Here is a 20813-nt window from a genome sequence, read left to right on the forward strand (position 1 = left end):
GGGAAACTGAGGCCCCAAACCTCACACTCTAGTATCCTGGCCTCCAGATCCTCTTTGCTGCTCCTCCACACACCCCTGGTCCTAAGGACCCAAGCAGAGGTGGCAGCTATTTAGGGAGGGCTAGTGGGTGTGGGTGCTCTCTAGAGGTCTGCCTCTTCCGACTGTCCTGCCTCTCACCCCAGGCTACATGCTGCACGCAGGCAAAGGCCATCTCTCACTCACCGCTGCAGCCCCTCTGCCGGGCACATGACCGCCCAATAAACGCATGAATCATCAGCTAAGGGTGGAGGAGGGATTCGAACCCAGGCCTCTCACGGTGTCCTCTGACTCCTCTTGAATAGCAACCATCACCACCCCGAACTGTTGCTGGCTTATGGCTGAGAAGCTAGCGCAGGTCTGTGGATGCACCTGATACTACGAGTTACCTTCTCACACCCATGCCCCTCGTCCTCAGTCTGAGTCTACATTTACCGAGCTCTTACAGGGGCAGGGCTGGGGGTGAGGCCGGGGCTTCTGAGACGGAGCTTGGTGGGGCCCTTGAGGGCAGGAATCGGCCTTGTTTCCTGGTCTCCCCTGCCCAGCACAGATGCGCCAGATGACGGCGCAGGGCTCCGCCACGTGCCCGGACAGGGACAGTGCACGTGGTTTGGGATGGGCAGAGTGTGCGCAGAGCCTGGATTTTTGTCCGAGGGAGGAAGTGAGTGGGCCATAAAGTCGTCCCCGGATGTGAGGGGTGAGCGGAGGAAAGGGAACAGCCCCAGTCACATGCCTCCTGGGCACTAGCACCTGCCTGGGTCTGAGGGAATCCTCTGCCTTCCTGCCCCGCCCCCGCCCGCCCCCTACCGCAGGAAGGTAAGAAGGTTAAGAGAGCCAGGTACCAGAATCAAAGCAATCTGGCCCCACCTCTGACCACTCGTGTGACCTCTAAGCCTCAGTTTCTGTTATCTGTCAAGTGGGGACAGTATAGTCCACAGTCGCTGCGAGAGGACTAAAATATTACTATCAAAACGGGAGAGGCCAGGAGCAGACCCAAGACAGGTTCCGCCAGCCAGGCAGCCGGCTCAGCAGTACCGGGCGGGAAAGAGGTACAACCAAGCCAGTAAAATAGTGATTTTATTTGCTACGCTGACAGCATCTCTGAGTGGGGTTGGTTGGTGGCTGCTGTCTCTACGCAGAGTGTCTGAAAAGGGACAAAAGTTAGCTTTTCCCCAAGTGGGGGCAGGGGGGGCTGTGCTGGGCAGGCTTGGGGCAAGAGTGACGACCGCCAAGCGCAGGGCTGGCGGTGGTGTCTCTGGAGACGGGGCCCAGTCCGTGGCTCAGAGGAAGGGGGATCCGGGGTCCAGCGTGCACGCACTACCTCCAGGGCCCGGTGGGTGGCGGCCAGGGCTGCTCAGCCAGCTCCTGCTCCAGCTGCTTGAAACGCTTCTTGGAGGCGCCCTTGGGCCGCAGCCACCGCAGGCAGTCCGGGAGGCAGTGGTCCAGCACACTCTGCAGCGAAGAGGAACAGCGCAGAGGGGAGGGGGCGGCTGTGGCCCAGCCCCCACAGCCCCTCCGGCCCGTCCAGCCCCTCGCCGCAGCGGGCCCCACCTCCAGCAAGAAGGCCCCCACGAAGTTGAAGGCCACCAAGCCCAGCAGCAGCAGCTTGAAGCAGGTGTCGCTGATGTTGCTCAGTGTCAGCGGCCCCCGGAGGACGCCGGGCACCAGGAGGAGGCACACCAGGACGGAGCCCAAGAGCGCCAGGGCCACCAGGAAGGGCACTGTGGGGGAGAGTCTGTCAGGCCAGAGCAGCCCTGCACGCTCACACACCGGCCCACTGGGACCCCCCCTGCCCCTCCCAGCGCCCCACCCCACCCACGCAGCAGCACCGTTGGTGTACAGCGGCTGGCGGAAGGGCGCCCCCTTGGACATGGCTGCGGCCAGGATGAGGTACTGGAAGCTGGACAGAGAGAAGACCACTGTGTTCTCGTAGTTGGGCAGGTTGTCCGGCGCAGGCACTGTCTGGTTCAGAGGCTGGAACCTGCGGGCACAGGGGCCAGGGGTCAGGGAACGTGCGTGTGGAGGACAGGTCGGGGGGGGGTTAGGGTTTGGGGGTGGGCCCCCTACTCACCAGGGCTGGGCCAGCGTCAGGAAGTAGCCCCCCAGCTGCACGCCGGCCACCAGGGCCACCTGCAGCAGCAGGCTGCTCAGCACGGGCACGCTGAGCAGGGCCCCCGGTGGCCGCGCCCGCCCCAGCACCGGCGCCGGTCCCGTGCGGCTCATGAGCACGGCCACTGTGGCGGTGATGACCAGGTCGATGACCAAGAACTGCAGGTCCCCCAGGTTGGTGTTGATCTGCCGGCAGGGGAGGGAGCGCAGAAGGAATGGTAGCCCCTAGTCCGACAGGGGAGCCCCGGCCCTGGCCTTTGGGGGCCCCTCTCCCAGTCTGAGGGAGCGGCAGCCCTGCTGGCCTTGGGGAGCCCGACTCCGAAGGGGCGGCTCCCCTGACCAGTGGGGAAGGCCCAGCCGAGGGGACACTGAGGCTCTGCCTTGTGGAGGGCACAGTTCCCGCCCACAGGAAGCCCCAGGCTCCAGGTGGACACAGGAAAAGGCTCTCGTATAAGATCAGCAAGGTCACACAGGGTCCCCTGCTTTCCGTGGGGGCCAGGGACACGTGTTCAGAGGGGTGAGAAGCTGCTCCTTTGGCTCTGCCCTACTCCCACCTCGGCCTCCCCCGCCACCGCCTGGGCCATGCCTCAGTGTCCCCTGCAGATGGGGAGCTCCGGAGGGCAGGGACGACGTGTGAGCACAGAACCGGCCCCCTGCCCCGTTTCTGCGGACCCCCAGGCTCTGTGCTTTCACCCTCTTGTACCGGCCCGGCCCCAGAGGCTCAGGAGTCCCCAGGGCCACAGCCAGAAAGCGGCAGAGCGGGCTCGGAGGCCACACCAGCTACGCCGGAACCCGCCAGGCCCCTAGCCCTGCCACAGAGCGTCCTCGCCCTGGCCGACGCGGGCACCCACCGTGTACAGGATCAGGACGGACACGAACTGGGTCAGGCTGTACAGGGCCATGTACTTGAAGACGCTGAAGGACGTGTCGAGGGAGCAGCGGCCTTCCCTGGGGAGCAGGTGTGGGCATTAGGGGCCCGGGCTGGCTGATGGGCCAGCCCCCGCCTATGGGCCCCCGCCGCCTCACCTGATGACCATGGGCACACACTCGATGCTGGCCATGCTCGAGGTGAAGGGCGAGACCACCGAGGCCTCAGCCTGGGAGAGTGAGATGCCCACATCGGCCGCCTTGAGGGCCCCGCAGTCATTGGCACCGTCCCCGCACATGCCCACACAGTACCTGGCAGAGGGGGGCAGATGCGGCCCAGGTTCACAGCAGGCTCAGCCTGGGAGGTGCCTCCTTACCTGTGATGGAGGCCCACCCCCCTCCCAGGCTTGCTGGCAGAACACAAGGCAGGCGGGATGCCTGGTGCACGGGAGGTGCTCAGTAAGTGGGTGCAGTTACTGCTCTGGTGTGAGAACCCCAGGACAGCCCACGTGGCTTCCTCCTGAGGGCCACGGTTCTCTGATGCCCGAGGTCGGGGGCAGGGGTTCATGGACTGGCCTGTCCCTCCGGGGCCCCTTCCCCGTGCGTACTCACTGAAGCTTCTGCAGCTCACACACCAGCTCCGTCTTCTGCTCAGGAGCCATGCGGGCAAAAACGGTGCCCTGGACCAGGACCTGGGGGCACAGGGAGAGGGGCAGGTGCCGAGGCAGCTGCAGGATAGGGGTGGGGCAGCCAAGAGGAGGGAGCGGAGCAGGGGGAGGGGCGGGGGGGGCCAGGGAGGCTGGGCAGCCCTACCTTGGGCAGTAGCTTGGGGAAGTACTTCACCAGGACACCGAAGGTGGACCCGCTGAGGGCCAGGTGGTTGGAGCGGGGCTCCAGCTCCACGGTGCAGCTTGAGACCCGGTCAGGACCCTGCAGGCCCGGGAAGCTCAGCTCAGCGCCCCTGGGCACCCCGGGTTGCTGGGGCCTGGATCAGGTGACACAGGGGTGGGGGCACTGGTGGGGTGCGTGGCAGGAGCTCCGGGTCAGCCTCACCTTCGCCCCGTTCACAGCCGCAGAGGACTCCACGGGCAGGAGCTCCAGGGAGGCAGGCTGGCCCCGCTCAGGGGGCGTGGCACTCAGGATGACCAGACGCTCCCGGGGGCCCACCATGCCGCAGCTCTGGGCCACAGTGACTGCTGTCTGCAGGTTGTCCCCTGGAGCGCATGGGTCAAGGTCAGGGTCCAGCTGCCATCCAGGACGGCCACCCTCACCCTGACATGTGTCGAAGGGAAAATCGAGGCCGGACAGAATCCGTCTGCCATGACCAGCTGGACGGGCTCAGGCAGGTTACCAAGGTCCCCGAACCCGTTTTCCTGTCTATGAGCTTAGGCATCAGAGGTCTCGTGAACTGGGGGCCTGGGTTCGAGTCCCACATATACTCCTTAGTGCTGTGGGGCTCTGCTGGAAAGTGTGCGTGGGGGGCGGGCAGGGAAAACGAGGAGGAAACAGCCCTACTGAGCTCCTCCGTGTCACCCTGTGGAAGCCAGGCCTCGGAGAGGCCATCTAGCAGGGGAGCAGCCGGGTCGGAGCCAGGCTGTCCGCCCCGCCCCTGGGCTCTTTGGAAGCCACACTGCTCCTCTGAGCCTCCCCTTCCTTCTTCATCTGTCAGATGGGCGACAATGACCACTTGGGGGGGCTACTGTAAAGATCCATGACACACATGTCTGACAAGGACCCGGCCTGGAGCAGGGCCCTAGGAGATGCGCCGGGCAGTGCCGCTGGGCCCCTTCTCCCTGCCCACAAGGGGCACTGTGCCCTGAGCGGGCCTGGGGTACCTGTCACCATGACGGTGCGGATGCGGGTTCCCCGCAGAGCCTGGATGACTGGTGTCGTCTGTGGCTTCAGCACGTTCCTCAGGACCAACAGCCCCAGGAGGCTCAGCTGCTGCTCCACGGCGTCCCTGCAGGGTGGGTCAGAGGTCACGGAGCCAGCAGGCCCCGCCCCCAGCTCTGGGCCCTGCCCGTTCACAGGGCTCCCTTTGCCCACGCCTGAGGCTTGGTTCCCAGGGCCCACCTGGTCAGTTGCTGAGCTGCCTCCAGACTGGGTGTGATGGGCAGTGGCTTGCCGGCGAGGGCCACGACGCGGTAGCCAGCGGCAGTGTAACTCTCCAGTACCTGGGCGAAGCTGGTGGGCACTGCCAGGCAGAGACAGATGTCACCAGGACAGGAGGGTGGGTGCGGGGATAGAGATCGGGTGCCCACCCCGTTCTGTGTCAAGGCTGACCAGTGGACCCGGGGCCCGCCCCCTTCACCTGTCTCGGGGCTGCAGAGGCCCGCCACCAGCTCAGGGGAGCCCTTGACATAGGCCTCGGGCTGCGCGGCGCCCGGCCACGCCACCACCACGTCCATGCGCTGCAGGGCCGACGAGAAGGGGAAGCGGCCGAGGATGCTGACCGGCACCAGGGGCTCCTCCTGCGGGGTGGGAGGACAGCTGAGGCACTGACCTGCGTGCGGAGCCCTCCCCTCCAACCCCACAGACTTCCCCTCAACTCACCGCGCCCTGGCGCTGGGGCTCCTGAGCTGGAGGTCTCATCACCGCCAAGGCCTGGGTCCCAAGTGCCGCGCCGGCAGCCAGCCCCTCTTCCAGGACCTGGGAGGCAGGCAGACAAGGTTGGCATCACGGGGCCTGGGTGCTGGCTTGGCCTGGGGCAGCCACTCCTCGGCCCGTGGAGAGAGGCAGCAGGAGAAAGTCAAGTTCGACTTATTCAAGACTTCCTTCATGGGAGACTGGATAGAGCAGAAGAAGGTGGGCTTTGGGGTCGGGTGGACCCAAGTTCAAACTCTGGCTTTGCCGCTGGGTGACCTTGGACAAGTCATTACAAATTCCCCTCAGCCTCAGTTTCCTCCCTGTGAAGGAGGCTTTAAGCTTCCTTCCTAGGGCTACAGGGAGGAGTGCACGAAACAGGTGTACAATAGAATCCTGGCACACAGTAGGTGCTGCACACCTGGCCTTGGCCATTGTCACTACTGACAGTGGGCATAACAGAGACCACCCTGGAAGTCCTAGAATGAAGAGCAGGTGGGCTTAGTTAGGGCCCAGCTGCCCAGAGGCAGGGGGCTGACCTGCTTGGCCTCCTCACCCAGCCAGTGGATTCCACCATCTTGAGGTCCATAGGGTCGCCCACCGGGGTGTCCTGGAGCCGGCTGAGGGTGTGGCAGGTGGCCAGTGCTCGGAGCAGGGGCCCCATGGGCAGGCGGCGGGGCTCTGGGACCAGTGGCAGGAAGGCCCGCCCTTGCAGGGGCACCACACCCATCACATCCAAGCCATCCTCAGTGAGGGTGCCTGTCTGCAGGGGGCAAGCGGGCAGGCCGGGGATGAGGCCCGGGATGGGCTGTGCCCCGCTGGGCTGGGCGCCCACACCCCAGGCCGGGAAGGTCCCATGGGAGCCCCAGGGCCCAGGGCTGGAACCAGAAGAGGTCTTCTCGTCTCTAGGCTTGTACACATTCACTTTCTCTGCCAGCTGGCCTCCCCAACCCCTGCTGTTTCTCTGCCTGGCATCGCCTCTTCCAGGAAGTCTTCCGTAACCTTCTAGTCAGGCCAGGCAGTCCCGGCTGTGGGCTCCCACCCACGGCCTCTCTGCTCCCCCCTCACTTGTCCACTGCGGTACTAGGGAGAAGGTCTGGGTGTGCACTGTGCTTAATTTAATTGTTGGATAAGTGAATGAATGTGTGAATGGGTGAAAGAATGCCTACATTTCCCACACATCCATCTGTTACCTGTCTGGCTCCTTTGCTAGCCTGGGGACTCTGGGAATCTGATCATCCGCCAACCTGTCTATTCAAAACCCTCCACTGTCCTCTCTGCCCTCAAAATAATATCGAAGCTCCTCCCCACTGCTCCTTGGGCCTCAAGCACATGGTCTGTTCCTCCAAGGAGCCACACTGGTTCCTTCCCTAACCTCCCCGGCCACGTGTCCGTGACCCCTCACTGAGGTCACCCGGGACCTGCTCACGGGAGCCCTCCTTGCTGCTCTCTCTCTAAGGGAGGGACCCCCATGCACCACCCACCAGGTATCCAATTTACTTCCTTCCTAAAACCCATCACTGCCCGGGGCTCCCTGTGCTCCTGGGTTCACTTGTTCCAGGAGGGGGGTCGGGGGGGCAGGCACACACACCCATGACCGGAGTGGCTGCTGTGTGGGTCATGGGTGGATCCCCAGGGCACTGGGTGCACAGCAGGCTCTCAGCGATTCTCGGACAAATGAGTTAATGATGTCAGACATTTTATCTGAGCCTGATGGGGGTGGTAGCTTTCCGGGGGGATGGGGGGCAGTTCCTCTGAGTGTTGCCGCCCCAGGACAGCGCCTGGCATCCAGCAGGCCCTGAGTCAGTGTTGCCGAGTGAAGAGCGCAGGTGTGGAGGCCCGGCCACGGCACCTGTGCGCGCGCCCGCCCCACGCCAGCCCGGCCCACGGCCCCCACCTTGTCGAAGCACACCAGCTGCAGCTTGCCCCCCAGGTTGATGCGAAGCGGGTGGATGCAGAAGATGCCCTGGCGCCGTAGCCGGCTCTGGGCGTAGAGCGTGCACACCGTCATGGCAGCCGGCAGGGCGGGCGGCACCACCACCGTCACCAGGTCCAGAGCCCGGACCACGATCTCATTCACTGGCGCCTGGCAGGGCAGGGGGCACCGTGAATGCCGGGGGCCAGGCTGTATGGGCCCTGGGCTCCTACCAACAGCCCCCAGCTGGCCCCGCGGCTTACATACCCGGTTCCGGTGGAGGACGAAGATGCTGTAGATGGTGCCGAAGAGGGCTGGAGAGACAGCGAGGGACTCAGTGGGGCTTGGGGTGGAGCCCTGGGACCATGGCAGGGTGGGGTACGGGGTACACTCACCCAGGACGGAAAGGGCAGCCACGAACTTCATGCTGTGTTTGTAGAACTTGAAGTTGATAGGCCGGGGATGCAAAATGGAGCTCACCAGCCCCCCTTTAGCCGTGCAGAACCCTGTGAGGAGGCAAGGGAGCTGAGGCAGGGGACGCTGAAGGTCAAGTCAGGCCTTCCCCCGCTGACCGGTGTGGCTCAGTTTGTTGGGCATCATCAGGGAAAGCGAAAGGTCACCAGTTCGATTCCTGGTCCGGGTACCTGCCTGGGTTGCGGGTTTGGTCTCTGATCGAGGCAACTGATTGATGTTTCTCTCTCACATCAGTGTCTCTCTCTCTCTCTCTCTCTCCCTCCCTCCCTCCCCCCCCTTCTCTAAAAATAAGTAAATAAAATCTTTTTTAAAAAGGGTTTTTCAACCCCTACCCAACCCATTTGCACCTCTGGGCGTGTAAGACATAAGGCTCCAGGGTTAAACATTACCCGGTTTGGGGTCACCAGTGACAACCCACGGGACTTGTCCAGCCCACGGAGTGTATTAAAAACTCAATGAGTAAGTCAGATCTGGTGACACTGGGTCCCCTTCCCATGTGGCAAGAACCTGTGAAGTTGTACAGCAGTCCCCCTGATCTGAGGGGACACGTTCCAAGACCCACACCGCAAGCCTGGAGTGGTGGGCAGTGCCGAACCCCATACACACTGTTTGTCCCCACAGGCACGGACCTTTTCGCTCAAGGGAAGCACCTGACGGCCCCCGTTGGCACATCTGAACTGCCAGCATCCCTGCTCTCGTGCTTTGGGGTCGTCACTAAGTAACACCAGGGTGACTGGAACACAAGCTCTGCGACCTCCCGACAGTCCCTCTGACAACCCAGTCAGCTACTCAGCGAACAATGGGTGGGCAGGATAGCAGGCATGCAGGTACTGGGTAAGGGGACGATTCACGTCTCCGGTGGGACAGAGTGGGATGGCGTGAGATTTTACCACGCCACTCGGAACAGCTTGCCATTGAGAGCTAACGAACTGCTTATGCCTGGAATTTTCTGTTTAATATTTTCAGGCCGCGGCTCGCTGCAGGTAATTGAAACCGGGGTGAGGGGGCCTCCTGCAGAGCATGGCACCCTTGCTAGGGGGTGGGCTCCTTCCTGCTCACCCCGTCCCTGCCCACCTCAGCCAACCCCAAGCAGGGCAGTGGCAACGATGAGTCCCGCCCGTCCGATGTCACTTCTCCTCCAGGTGCTGGGCCCAGCACCCCTCCTGCTCTCCCGACTCCTACCTGTGCGGGTCACCACTGCCAGGACGTGGGGTCCCACGAAGGCCCGGGCCTGCAAGACGAGGGTCCCGCAGAAGAGCGTGTGCCGCCGGTGGGTCTCTGGGCAGTAGGGCACCGGCCCCTCCGGCAGGGCCGTCTTCAGCACCGGAACGCTCTCCCCTGGCAGGGACGTGGTGTGAGGCCCACGGGGGCCTGCATACCCCTCCACCTCGCCCACGAGACCACCGGTCATACACAGAATTGTTTCATCAGCCCTGGGTCTCATTTTTTAAAAAAAGTATTATTTATTTCTCAGGAGAGGGAAAGGGAGGGAGAAAAAGAGGGAGAGAAACATCGATCGGGTGCCTCTTGCACACCCCCAACCAGGGACCTGGTCTGCAACCCAGGCATGTGCTCTGACTGGGAGTCAAACCAGCAACCTTTTGGTTCGCAGGCCAGCATTCAACCCACTGGGCCACCACCAGCCAGGATAGCCCTAGGTCTCGTTAACTTTCATAATCACATGTGAAAAAAATCACTGCCCCCAACTCACAAGGAGGGACACTGAGACTCAGGGAGGGCAAAGACCTAAGACACAGTGACACGGTCCCGGGAGGGTGTGTGCCAGCCAGCGAGCCACCAGGAGCTGTCTCTTGGGACAGCAGAGTGCACGTGTATTCACACGTACACAGTGGGGCCGGAGTGGGGGACTCTCCTTCTGCTGGGATTGTTTTGTAACAAAGCGCACTGTAAAGCCCCAGGCCTGCTGCGGGCAGAGCGGCAACCTCTCCCTGGGGGCCCGAGCTGTACAGAATCAGTGCGTGCTGAAGCCAGGGCTGGGAGCTGAGAGCAATGGAAGAGGAGACTCGGGCGACAAGCTCTGATGCAACTAAGGAGCTTGATGCAGGGCAGAACATGCAGGAGCCCCCAGGCCGGGGCGTGAGCTGACCTGTCAGAGCGCTCTCGTTGACCACGCACTCTCCGGCCACCAAGACGGCGTCACAGGGCATCAGGCCTCCTCCTTTGGGCAGCACCAGGCAGTCTCCGGGCACCAGCTCGCTGGAGTCCACCCACTCCTCCTCTGCAGGAGGGCGGGAGCCTCAGCATGGCCTGGGGACCCACCCCTGCCCCACCCCCAGCCCCTTCTGCCCCAGCTCTCACCTCCCCCAGGCCGGCACACGCACACCCGCACGGACAGCTTGACCATGTCGCTCAGGGTCTGGCTTTGCTGTGAGCAGGGGGACACGCAGGGAGTGGGTGGGCCGAGGCCCCATGGGGACCCACCTGCCCCGCCCCACCCCGCCCCGCTCACCCCACCCACCTTTCTGGTCTTGTACAGCGACAGGCAGATGGAGACAGAGGAGATGAGGAAGATGCACAGAGCGTACCAGTAGTAGTGGTCGGCCAGCCACAGCCCAATGCTGAAGGCCTGGAACCCGTAATAGGGGTTCAGTGCCTGGGGGGGAGGGGCAGGAGGCGTGTCAGGGCCCTTGGCCCCCAGGGCAGCCCAGCCACAGGGAGCAGAGAGCCCTGCAGTGGCCGCAGGACTGTAGCCAAGCCCTTCTCCCCGTCAGGCCCATCCAGGGGTCCCCCAAACCCCCAGCTTCTGCACCCTAAAGAGGACATGGGCATTCGCATGCCAGGCCCGGAGCAGCACTTCACCTAAGTGCCATACAACGGTGACAACAATTCCACCAGGAGGATGCCACCATAAGCTCCATTTCCCGGATGAGGAAACTGAGGCACAGGCGGGTTAAGTCACTTGCCTAAACCCACAGACTTTCCAAGTGGCTGACTAAGGCTCACATCAGGCCAGCCTCCGAGACCCCTCTGACTGTCTCAGGGGTCTGCTCCGGGCTCAGAGGGCTGGGATGGCGACAGTGTCCTCTCTGTGTGTCAGGGTGGCTGGTTCCTTTTGTCCCTGTGTGACCTTGGTCACGCCATGTCCCCTCCCTGAACCTCAGGCTCCTCACATGTGAACAGCGCGCCCCCCTCCAAGTCCCCACTCGTGGGGCTGCGGAGAATGAAGAGGATGGATGGCGCATGGGAAGGCTCCGGGCAGAGGGCAGGAGCCCAGGCTGCGGTCGGCCTCTCGGCCTCCGGTCTCCAGTCTGGACCGGAAGCCCCAGGTCCTTGCCCTGAGCCGACAGGGGCTGGCCTGAGACGACTCCACCGTGGAGAAGGGGAGCCAGCCTGGCCCGCCACTGGGAAGTGGCCCGGAGAAGGACTGCGGACAGCCAGCCCTACCTCGTCCACCAGCAGCTGGGGATAGGACTGGACCGGCACACTGATCACGTTGGGGCCGTAGACGGTCTTCCTGCAAGAAGAGAAGGGCGAGGAGGCATCAGATGAAGGGGGCTGCCTGAGGGCCCTCACTTCACAGCTGGGGAAACCGAGGCCCAGGGAAGGCAGGTGACTGGAAGAAGGCAACAGCCGGGGTTGGGGGGTGAGACAGGCGGCTCCAGCTCCCAGGCCCCCCCCTCCCCCCCCCCCCCCCCCCCCGTCCCGGGCAGCACACACACCTCACAGCGTGGTCGTGGAGGCCGAGGCCGGAGCGGGAATGGTGGATGTCGTCGCACGTGCGGCCCTGGTCCAGCAGGCTGCGGGGGAGGGGGCACGTGTGCAGGGGACGGGCCGAGCTCTGCGCCCCCCGCCCCTTCGGCCCACTTCTGCCACACTGTGCTCCCGGGACAAGGCGGGTCCCTCGCCAACCCTGGGTTACTTCCTCCTCTGGTTCCTCCGACCGGGCCCGAACCACCCAAACCCTCTCAGCAAGGAGAGAGAACGGAGAGACGTGGTTGTGAGTAACAGTGACAACAGCAGTGATGACACCTCAGGTAAGTCACTTCACCGCGCTGCGCCTCAGGTCCCTCCTCTACAACACGGGGCGGTGACAGCGCCCACCGCACAGGGCCACGTGGGGGGCGGCGGTTCAAGGAGGTGGGCCATGCCGAGCGCTTGGGCAGTGCCTGCTCGTGCTGGGTGACACACCCGCCGGCCACCTGTGCTGTCCTTAGGTAGCAGGGGCTCTGGTGCCACGGCCACTTCTGCCTGGCACTCGCCTCTCTGCACGACGCAGAAGCTTACTGCCAACACCTGCCTTTACCCGAGGGCTGCTCCTGGGGACGTGAATTCTGCACTTCGCGGGCAGAGTGAGCTCCCGCCGCCAGGAGCAGCCCTCACCCCACAATGGCAGGTGATGGGTAGGGACGGACTCCGGCCTTCTCATTCAATGGGCGAGGGCACCCCAAGGCGTGGGCTCTACATGGAACCAAAGAGGTCCCCGAGGGGACTGAGCTCCAGATGCCCACCATAACCAGCCCCCTGGCAGCCTGCCCTCCCACCTCACTTCCCCAGAGGTTCCCAGGGTCACCTTCGGGGCCAACTCTCTGCACTGAATCCCTGCCTCAGGGTCTGCTTCCTGGGGCTCAAGCTCAGATGCGTTGGGGGCTCACATGTGTCAAGCACTCAGTAGGTGGCAGAGCTGGGACCAGACCCCAAACAGACGGTCCGAGTCCAGTGTTCCCACCTCAGCCAGAGGCTGTGCCCAGCCTGACAGACGCTGACACACATCACCCTCGAAATACGCCCAGGAGGCAGGGATTCCCCTCCTGCCCTGTTTGCAGACACCTCGGGGCCTGGAGAGGCTCGGTGACGCGCCCGTGATTGCGGAGGCCAAGGCCAAGGCACAGGCTGGGAGGGAGCCCCGGCCAGGCCACTTCCTGCCGCCCCCTCCGCTCCACGCAGCACCCAGCACTGCTGCGGGAGGCGGTGTGAGCCGAGGCCCTGCCCCCTACCTGACTTGGCAGAAGGCCTGCCGGGCCTCGATCCAGACGTAGCGCTGGCCCCGGAAGAGGTAGTACCGCAGCACCTGCTGTTGGGGGGAGAGAGGAGAGGCTGGGCTCGAATGGGGTGGGGGCAGCGACCAGCGTCACAGGAGAGCCGCAGGAGAGGAGTGTGAAGGTGGTTAGCCAGCGCCCTGTACATTCGGGACAACAGAACCAAAGGTGCCTGGAGAATGGGGACACCCCTGCCCCCGCCCCTTGCCATGGCACAGAGCGTGAGTAAGTAAGGCTCAGAGAGGGGCAAGGGCCGGTCCGGAACCCACCTGTCCACTCGCTGCCTCTTCACCGCTGTGCAGCGGGGCCGTGTCCTTCCACACCCCCTCCGGCACTGCCCCCACAGCTACCTGGCTCCGGCCGTCCTCCACCGGGGTCTGTGGGGGCAGCTCCGGGCTGGGGAGGGGTGCGGGGGTTACTGCAGAGCCCTGGGAGCTGCCCTAGCACCTCTCCACGCCCTCGGAGCCACCCTCCTCCCTGGGATGGGAGGCGCCGGGGTCAGAGCCTTGGTGGGTGGGGGACTGGGGAACAGGGTCTTCCGCAAAGGGGCAGCGGGGCCGCCTTACCGGGCCTGGCCGACGGCCTCGGTCCACACCCGGACAACATGGAGCTGCCAGGAACTATCCTGGAATGCAGAGGTGTGCACTCAGTCCCGGGAGAGACCCCCACCCTGCCCAAGCCCCTCCTCACAGCCCGGTGGCCCCCGTGGGAGGACGGGTCAGGAATACAGATGATGCCCTGGCTGGTGTGGCTCAGTGGACTGAGTGCTGGCCTGTGAACCTAAGGGTTGCCGGTTCGATTCCCAGTCGGGGCACAGGCCTGGGTTGCGGGCCAGGTCCTCAAAGGCAACCACACACTGATGTTTCTCTCTGTCTCTTTCCCCCTCCCTTCCCCTCTGTTTAAAAACAAATAAAACCTTAAAGAAAAAAAGAAAAGAAAAAGAAGACGGACGACCTCCTCAGGAACCACCCAACCTGCCCCTTCCGCCCACTGCTCAGGTGGGAGCGCGGAGGCCCAGGGGAGAGAGCAAGCCGCACAAGATATTTGGCGGCCAGGTCTGGCTGAGAACCGGAGTATCCCCACCCCCACCTCTAACCCCTAACCCAGCGCCACCCTTCCCCAGCCCCAGGCTGTCACCTGCTCGGCCTCTCACCTCTTTGTCTCTTATTTCGATGACGAGTGTTTCGGCGCGGGCCAGGCTGCAGGGCCGGAATCGCAGGTGCACCCCCCACGCCGGCTTCCACCGGAAGAGCAGCAAAGGGACCCCTGCCATCACCCAGACCACGGCGTGATAGCCTATAACTCTCCATGGACTCCCACAGTAGCCGCTGAGCCTCTGTGGACGCGGGGCGAGAAGGCCCGGGTGAGGGCGGGGCGGGGCCAGAGGAGGAAGCCGGGGATCCCGCCCGCCCCTCTCTTGCCCACGTACCACGGATGAAACTGAGGAGCTGAGGGGATCTAGAGGCATCCCGACCGTCAGGGTCCCATAACTGGTGGCCATGTTGCCCACGAGAGGGCTGCTGTCTGTGGTCAGAGAAAGAGAAGGTCGTCTGGGGGCAGGGGACTCCTCTCGCTGATTCTTTAACCACAGCGAGCATCGCCACGTTATAAGCTGATGCGACAGAGCCCACAGGCCCGGGAGGGCCGGCGATCTGGCTGGTCTACTGGTTCACACTCTCAGCGTCTTGGTTCCTCCGTGTCTGGTGGTTCTGACCGGGTGTGGGCCCGGAATGGGGGGATGGGGCCTGGAGAGCACCCTGAGCTTCCGCAGCACGCACACGCCCCACTGTCAGCCTCCTGGGTGCTCTGTGCCCCACTTTTCCACCTGTTCCCCACCAGCGGGGCAGGACTGGTTGCTGGCCCGTGCTCATGCCAAGCACAGGCCTGGCAGTGAGGAGATGCTGCGAAGTCCAGTCTGGATGGGTGAAACGTCAGGCATGCCTCTGAGGGCAGCCCCACTCCAAAGGTGGGATGGGTGGCGGGAGGAGGAACCTGGCCACTTGGGGTGGGCTGGAGATGCAGGGTGAGCTAAGCAAGCCCCCAGGACTGCGGAGAGAAGCTACTGTGTGCCAGGGCCCCGCTGAACAGCTCCCAGGGTTCCTTCTGTGAGGAAGGCCCTGCTATCACCCCCACTTTACAGATGGGTAAACTGAGGTTCTGGGAAAAGCACTAGGCTGTTGCAGAAATTCTTTCTCCTGCTTCCCCTCTTGTAGAACTGTGGTCCTAGCAGGGTAGGCAGCCTCTGATGGGGTCCCTCTGATTGCGACCCTGGACCACGTGAGCACTGTCAGACACAGAGGTGCCCGGGCCCCTCCCCAGACCAGCAGGAGCAATGGCGGAGGTGAGGCATGTTTCACGGGAGCCTCTGAAAAAGTCACTAAGGCGGGTGGGGAAGCTGGAGAGCCTGCTGATTTCCTGGGTTCCCTCCTCCCCCTTCCCCAAAAAGGGGCCTGCAGAGGCCTCACCTAAAAATTCCCACCCAACAAGACCAGGAGGTGACCACAGTCACGACATCCCAGGCCCTCGAGGCTCTGCCCCCACACACTGGGCTTCTGCAGCTGGGCCCGAGGGCAACCTGCAGGGGCCAACCTCTCCTGCGCAAACGCGGCTCCTGGCTCTTTTTACGAGGTTGACACAACAACCCTGACACGTAAGCACAGTCACTATCCCCTTTTATGGAAGAAAACGAAGCTCAGACAGGTTAGGTCACTCGCCCAAGGTCACACGGAACAAATTCGTGACAGTGCGAGTGCGCAGGCCCGGGAGGGCCGGCAGCCTGCGGGGGCCTCTAAACCCCCTGCTTTCCCTTCTGGGAACACCCTGCGGCTTGGGGCCCCGGGTCCCCATCACACCAGGCAGTCTGTCTCCCAGCGCAGCCCCCCACATCTCCTTGCTCGTGATGGTGATAATAATTACTACGGTAATGGCAATAATCCGAGCAGCCGACATCCATTAAGCACTTCCCAGGTGACAAGAGCGCTCTAAGCCTCCATGCACATGGACTCATTTCACCCTCCAGCCACACGATGAGGGGACCCACTTTCCCCATTACAGAAAAGAGGAAGCCGAGGCGCAGACCCCCAAGTAAATGGTGGAGCTAGGGACTCAGAGCCCAGATCCTGTGGTTTTGGGGCCCGTGTGGGCACTTCGGAGCAGAGGACATGTGCCGGGCACCCCCTGAAGCTTCGACCACCCTGTGGACTCAAAAAACCAAATTCGCTCAAGCCCCGCCCAAAGCCAGACACTCCTCTGTCCACTCAGGTGACTCAGGAAACAATGGAGCCACCAGCCCCAGGAAGTCAGACACACGCTCGCGGGCGCACACAGGCACACACAGCCTGCAGCTCTCAAGCAAGGGGTCTCTGGCCAGGAGTCTGCTCAAGGCTCAAGCCCAGAGGGGCAGGGACCCCAGCCTGGGTGCCTTCGGGGGGTGCGTCGTCCTTTCACCCTCTGGGCCTGGCCGAGCCCAGCATGTGAGGGAAGCTTGTGCAGGCTTCACTTCCGTCCTTCCCTGGGGCCCCTCCGCTCTCTGGTGTGGCCCCGGAAAAACTCAGGCTGGCTCCTGTCTGCCCTGGGGGCAGAGGGGCAGACATGCAGGACAGCTGACAGTCTGCCTGGCAACGCTGGGCTCTCGGGTCCTTGGCCACCAACAAGCCACAGCCCTTTTCTTGCCCTGCGTCAAAAGGCCGCAGTCCCAGTTGCTCCTGGAGTCCTTTCTGCCTTTTGTGCCTGAGTCCCTCGCCCACCATGGGAACCATCTCTCTGAGTGGGGCAGGTGGGTGTTTCTCCAGCCTTACAGCTGTTCTCTGGGCGTTCCTGTGGCCTAAGGGGAAGGCGCACCTCAGGTGATAAGGGGCTGACACAGCCCAGACCCTGCTCCAAGGGCCTTATTTCTGTGAATTCATCTATTCCCACGAAGTAGGTACGAACTTTATCCCTATTTTACAAATTAGGAAACTGGAGGCCCAGAGAGTGGCAGGAAGTGGCCCAAAGCCATGCAGCCAGCGAGGGGTGGGTTGTGGATCTAGGGAGTGCGACTCTAGGGTCCACACTCTCCCCCAGGGCCCCTCCGCCACCGTCATCACCTCCATAGTAACGGTGCTCCTGGCTCTCTTACGAGCAAGCAGTGTTTGTTTGTTTGTTTGTTTACTTGTATATTTGAAGGCAAGCGCCTTAGGCTCTCTGGGCTTCCACTTCCCAAGTCTGGAATCATAACCCCGAAGCGGCTGGCAGAGGAGGAAGTGCAAGCCACCCGGGGTGTCTGGGGTTCCAGGAGCCTAGGCTTGCACGGGCTGGTGGCTGCCGGCTTCCCTGCCAGGGAGGTGTGGCTCTGCTCTGACCCATTTCTCAGACCGCCGGCCCACCCACCCCTTCCTGGCACCCAGCCTAAAGCCTCACAGCTGCGCCACTCTTCCCACATGCGCACCAGACAGCTTCTCCCGGTGCCCTAGCACGCTCAGGCGGACAGCTCACCGGGGATGGGAAAGATGCCTGCAGCACGCCAGGCTGACCCCAGCCAGCGCTTTGCCGGCGCTGACCCCATCTAATCCTGCAACAGTCCTGCACCTTCTCCCCTCTACAACGGAGAGAACCAAGCCTCAGGGAGGCGCACAGACTTGGCTTGCAGCTGCAGAGGGCCTGTCGCACTCCAAAGTCCTCTGTGCCCATCTCACCCCCAACCCACCAACACCCACCACGTCGGGCTTGCATGCGTGTCGTCCGCCATCCTGCTCACAGTTCCTGGGACACGGCTGGGGCTCGGGAACCCCTTACTGGATGGATGGATAAAAGCCTGCACACCCCATGTGGAAGCGAAGGTGCTGGGGGTCACCGTGCCCATCTGCCGCTCCCGGGTCAGTCAGCCACGGGGTGCGAGCCCGTTCCCCCTTCCGAAGGGCCCTGCCGGTGACCATCTTGTGCCACCCCCACTTCCTCACTTCCCCCGGGATCTATCGCACATCGGTCATTGTCATTTTACGGGGATGCTCTCCCAGTCCACCTCAGGCAGAAGGGAGAGGAGCTTGAGGGAGGAAGTCACAACTCTGGTCTCCAGCCAAGGTCAAGCCCAGGGCACTCTCTCCCATAGGATACAAACACTCCGTTGTGCGTATTTATCTCCAGTCACATCTCGGTCTCCCCAGGGATGTCGCAGGAAGGGCAGGGAGGTGTCTGATCTCTCCGGTCCCACCAGCTCAGACCGCCTAGAGCAGGCACAGGCAGGCTGCATGGGGCCAGGTAACTTTCATGATAATTACATCGCTCTTCTGAACAGAAGCCGCTGATCTTCATGCATAACCCTCTGAGGGAGGGACTACCATCCCCGTCTGACAACTCAGATGGGGACAACTGAGGAACAAAGCTTCGAAGTCCCTTGTCCAGGGTCATACCACTTGAAAGCAAAGACGCTGGAAATAAGCGGGTCTGAATGAACACATTACACTCCTCACAGCTGCCACAGGGGAAGCACGGATTAAGATCCCGATTTAAAAGAGGCACAGGCAGGTTGATGCCCTCGGCCAAAGCCACCCAGCCTGACTCTGCGGCCCTGGGGCAACGCTACAGGCACTGCAGAACAGGGGGGCTGGAGTCAAAGCCATATGGGAACCTCTGGTTTCCTGCGGAAGCCCCCGGCTTCCTGCTGGTGACATGGCAGCTGCCCAGGGAGGCAGGGCCGCCTTCCCCGTCGCTGTGGTTCCCCTGTGGCCAGAGGCTCCTGTCCTCTGCCAGGCTGGGGGGGCGAAGGACAGCCTGCCAACAGCACCCTAATCCTTTTGCCTGTAGTCCAGGGAGCCATCTTTCCCCAGCCTTTCCCCTCCCTTACCGTGGGTGCACTCTAGGCTTTGGGGGTGGGGCCTGAGGGGGCAGATGGGGAAGGAAACACCTGAACCCAAGGGTCTGCAGCTGCAGAGAGGAGGCTCAAGCCCTGGTGGGCCCTTTGCTGAGGTCTGGGGTCTGAGTGGCTCGCGTGGCGATGAGACCTTCCTGAGTAAGAAAGGTCTACTAGCCCGCCAGGTCAGCAGGGGGGATTTAAATTAAGACTCTGGACAGGACCGGCCTGGGAAGCCTGCGATGAGTAACGCAGAAGGTGTGGGCGGTCCTTCCACCTGGGTGTTGATAAGCTTCCTCTGGGGGCCCGAGGCAGGGGATGGGAGAGGCATTTTGTGCCTCAGGACAGTTTCAGGTATGCAGCAGCGTGAGGAAAGACTGTCCAGAGGCCCCGGATGCTGCGGCCTCCGAGCCTCTCCCCCCACCCCCCGCCTGGACATCCATCACACTTGCGGAAGCCAGTCCAGTGGGAGCGGGGCATTTCCCTGCTCCCCGCCACCGCGGGCCCCCCATGACCCCTTGCACAGGCACTGGGAGCTTCCTCTCCCAGGGCTGCAGGACGGCGAGGAGGGAACGGCTCTGTGCGGCGCCATCCCTCGGCTCCCGGCGTCTCTGTGAAGGGCCCCAGGGATGACTCCCCGGTGACGGGAAAGGGGCCAGGCGCGCGACGCCCCCGGGGTCGTTCTCCTGGCTCGCGATCCCCCAGTGAGGTGTCGCCTTATAACTGCTGTGTTGACTGGCGGCCCGGGACCGCGCCCGGTTTCTGGGGGGCCCGTGCCTCACACTCACCTGCGCTCATCCTGGTCCCTCGCGCTCATCGCCGGCCCCGGCGCTGCGGCCCTTCGTCTGGGCCCGGGCGTCCCGATACCCCGCGGCGGGGGTGCGAGGCGGAGGGCGGAGGGCGGAGGAGCGACCGGGAGGCCTCGAAACCTGCAGCAGCTCTGGGCTGGGAAGGTGCTGCAGCCGAGTTCTGAGCGCCACCAAGCCCCGCCCCTCCCCGCCCCGCCCACTGCGGCCGCACGTCCGGCCGCCACGCCGCAAGGTCTGCCGGGACTTGTAGTCTAAGCTGCTCCCAACGCATGCGCAGAGGCAGAGACGCGACAGCCCGCGCGCCTCTGCCTGGTGGAGCACACAGACACATACGCGGAACACTCAGGGCATCCAACAGGACCGTCCTCAGACAGACAGAGTGGGGGATCCCTCAGGGAATCAGATAGGACAGCCCTCAGACACACGAACACATAGACACACATGCAGAGAAAGCCTCAGACACACAAACACAAGTACGCCGCAACTCTCCCACCCCTTACCAACTCACAAACAGAAGAGATGTGATACTTAAGAGATACACGTGCAATAACTTCAGACACACACACAGATAGACTCCCAGGACACAGACGCAACAACAGTTGCACACAGGTGACGCTGACATGCACAGTGGTGTGACAGAAACACGGACAGAGCAGCCCGCCGCCACCCACCACGCACTGCCACTCGGAGTCAGCCCGAGCTGCACATCACAGTGGCTGTGGACTATGCATGTGGGGTCCTGGTGGCCTCAGTTCTCCCAGGCTGTGGGACCTTGGGCAGACCGTTCACCTCTCTGGGCCTCATTTCTTTTTCCTCTTTTTTGGCGTAGGGGAGCTCATTTTTTCACCTGTACGGTGTCGATGGCATGAGCAACGTCTACTTCACAGAGTTGTTGGGAGGGTCACATGAGGAGAAGCATGCAAAGCACTCGGGACCTCGCCTGGCACTGTTCAGTACGTGTCGGAGAGGGAGACGCACCTTCCTGGAGCAGCGAGCGTGGTCAGACAGGCCTCACCAACACGTGTGCAAACACAGGGAGACTCTGCGGTGGTGCACAGCGGGCCTCTGAAATGCCAGGAAAGAGCAAAGGCATAAGCCAAACCCCAGAAGCCTCACCTCACAGCACGACCCACAGACACACGTGCACAGGTGGGGTGCATAGAGGCCCCCGAAAGGCACCAGAGGCCTCCTCCGTA

General features: G+C 63.0%; 1 protein-coding gene across 9 annotated transcripts; it reads right to left on the reverse strand.

The window, feature by feature from the left end:
• Nucleotides 1-1095: 1095 nt before the first annotated feature.
• On the reverse strand, nt 1096-19802 carry ATP13A2 (ATPase cation transporting 13A2). Of its 9 annotated transcripts, none has more exons than XM_036025378.1 (29): nt 19597-19801; nt 14411-14505; nt 14135-14317; nt 13548-13606; nt 13263-13377; nt 12940-13016; nt 11665-11742; nt 11390-11459; nt 10464-10598; nt 10304-10370; nt 10092-10223; nt 9167-9322; nt 7906-8016; nt 7778-7824; nt 7493-7681; nt 6152-6358; nt 5566-5661; nt 5324-5483; nt 5086-5206; nt 4848-4972; nt 4066-4226; nt 3826-3942; nt 3625-3704; nt 3172-3324; nt 2997-3093; nt 2108-2331; nt 1866-2017; nt 1588-1757; nt 1096-1488 (listed from the first exon to the last, which is right to left on the reverse strand). In XM_036025378.1, exons 1-29 carry the CDS (start codon nt 19604-19606, stop codon nt 1354-1356), a joined length of 3522 nt encoding a protein of 1173 aa, XP_035881271.1. In that variant the 5' UTR covers nt 19607-19801; the 3' UTR covers nt 1096-1353. The 9 variants fall into 9 exon arrangements, with proteins under 9 accessions (XP_035881271.1, XP_035881270.1, XP_028367973.1 ...); XM_036025377.1 differs by having other exon boundaries at nt 12940-13013; nt 13251-13377; XM_028512172.2 differs by having other exon boundaries at nt 13251-13377.
• Nucleotides 19803-20813: the final 1011 nt, after the last annotated feature.

This window comes from Phyllostomus discolor, chromosome 5 (genome assembly GCF_004126475.2).
Source record: "Phyllostomus discolor isolate MPI-MPIP mPhyDis1 chromosome 5, mPhyDis1.pri.v3, whole genome shotgun sequence".
Taxonomy (NCBI): domain Eukaryota; kingdom Metazoa; phylum Chordata; class Mammalia; order Chiroptera; family Phyllostomidae; genus Phyllostomus; species Phyllostomus discolor.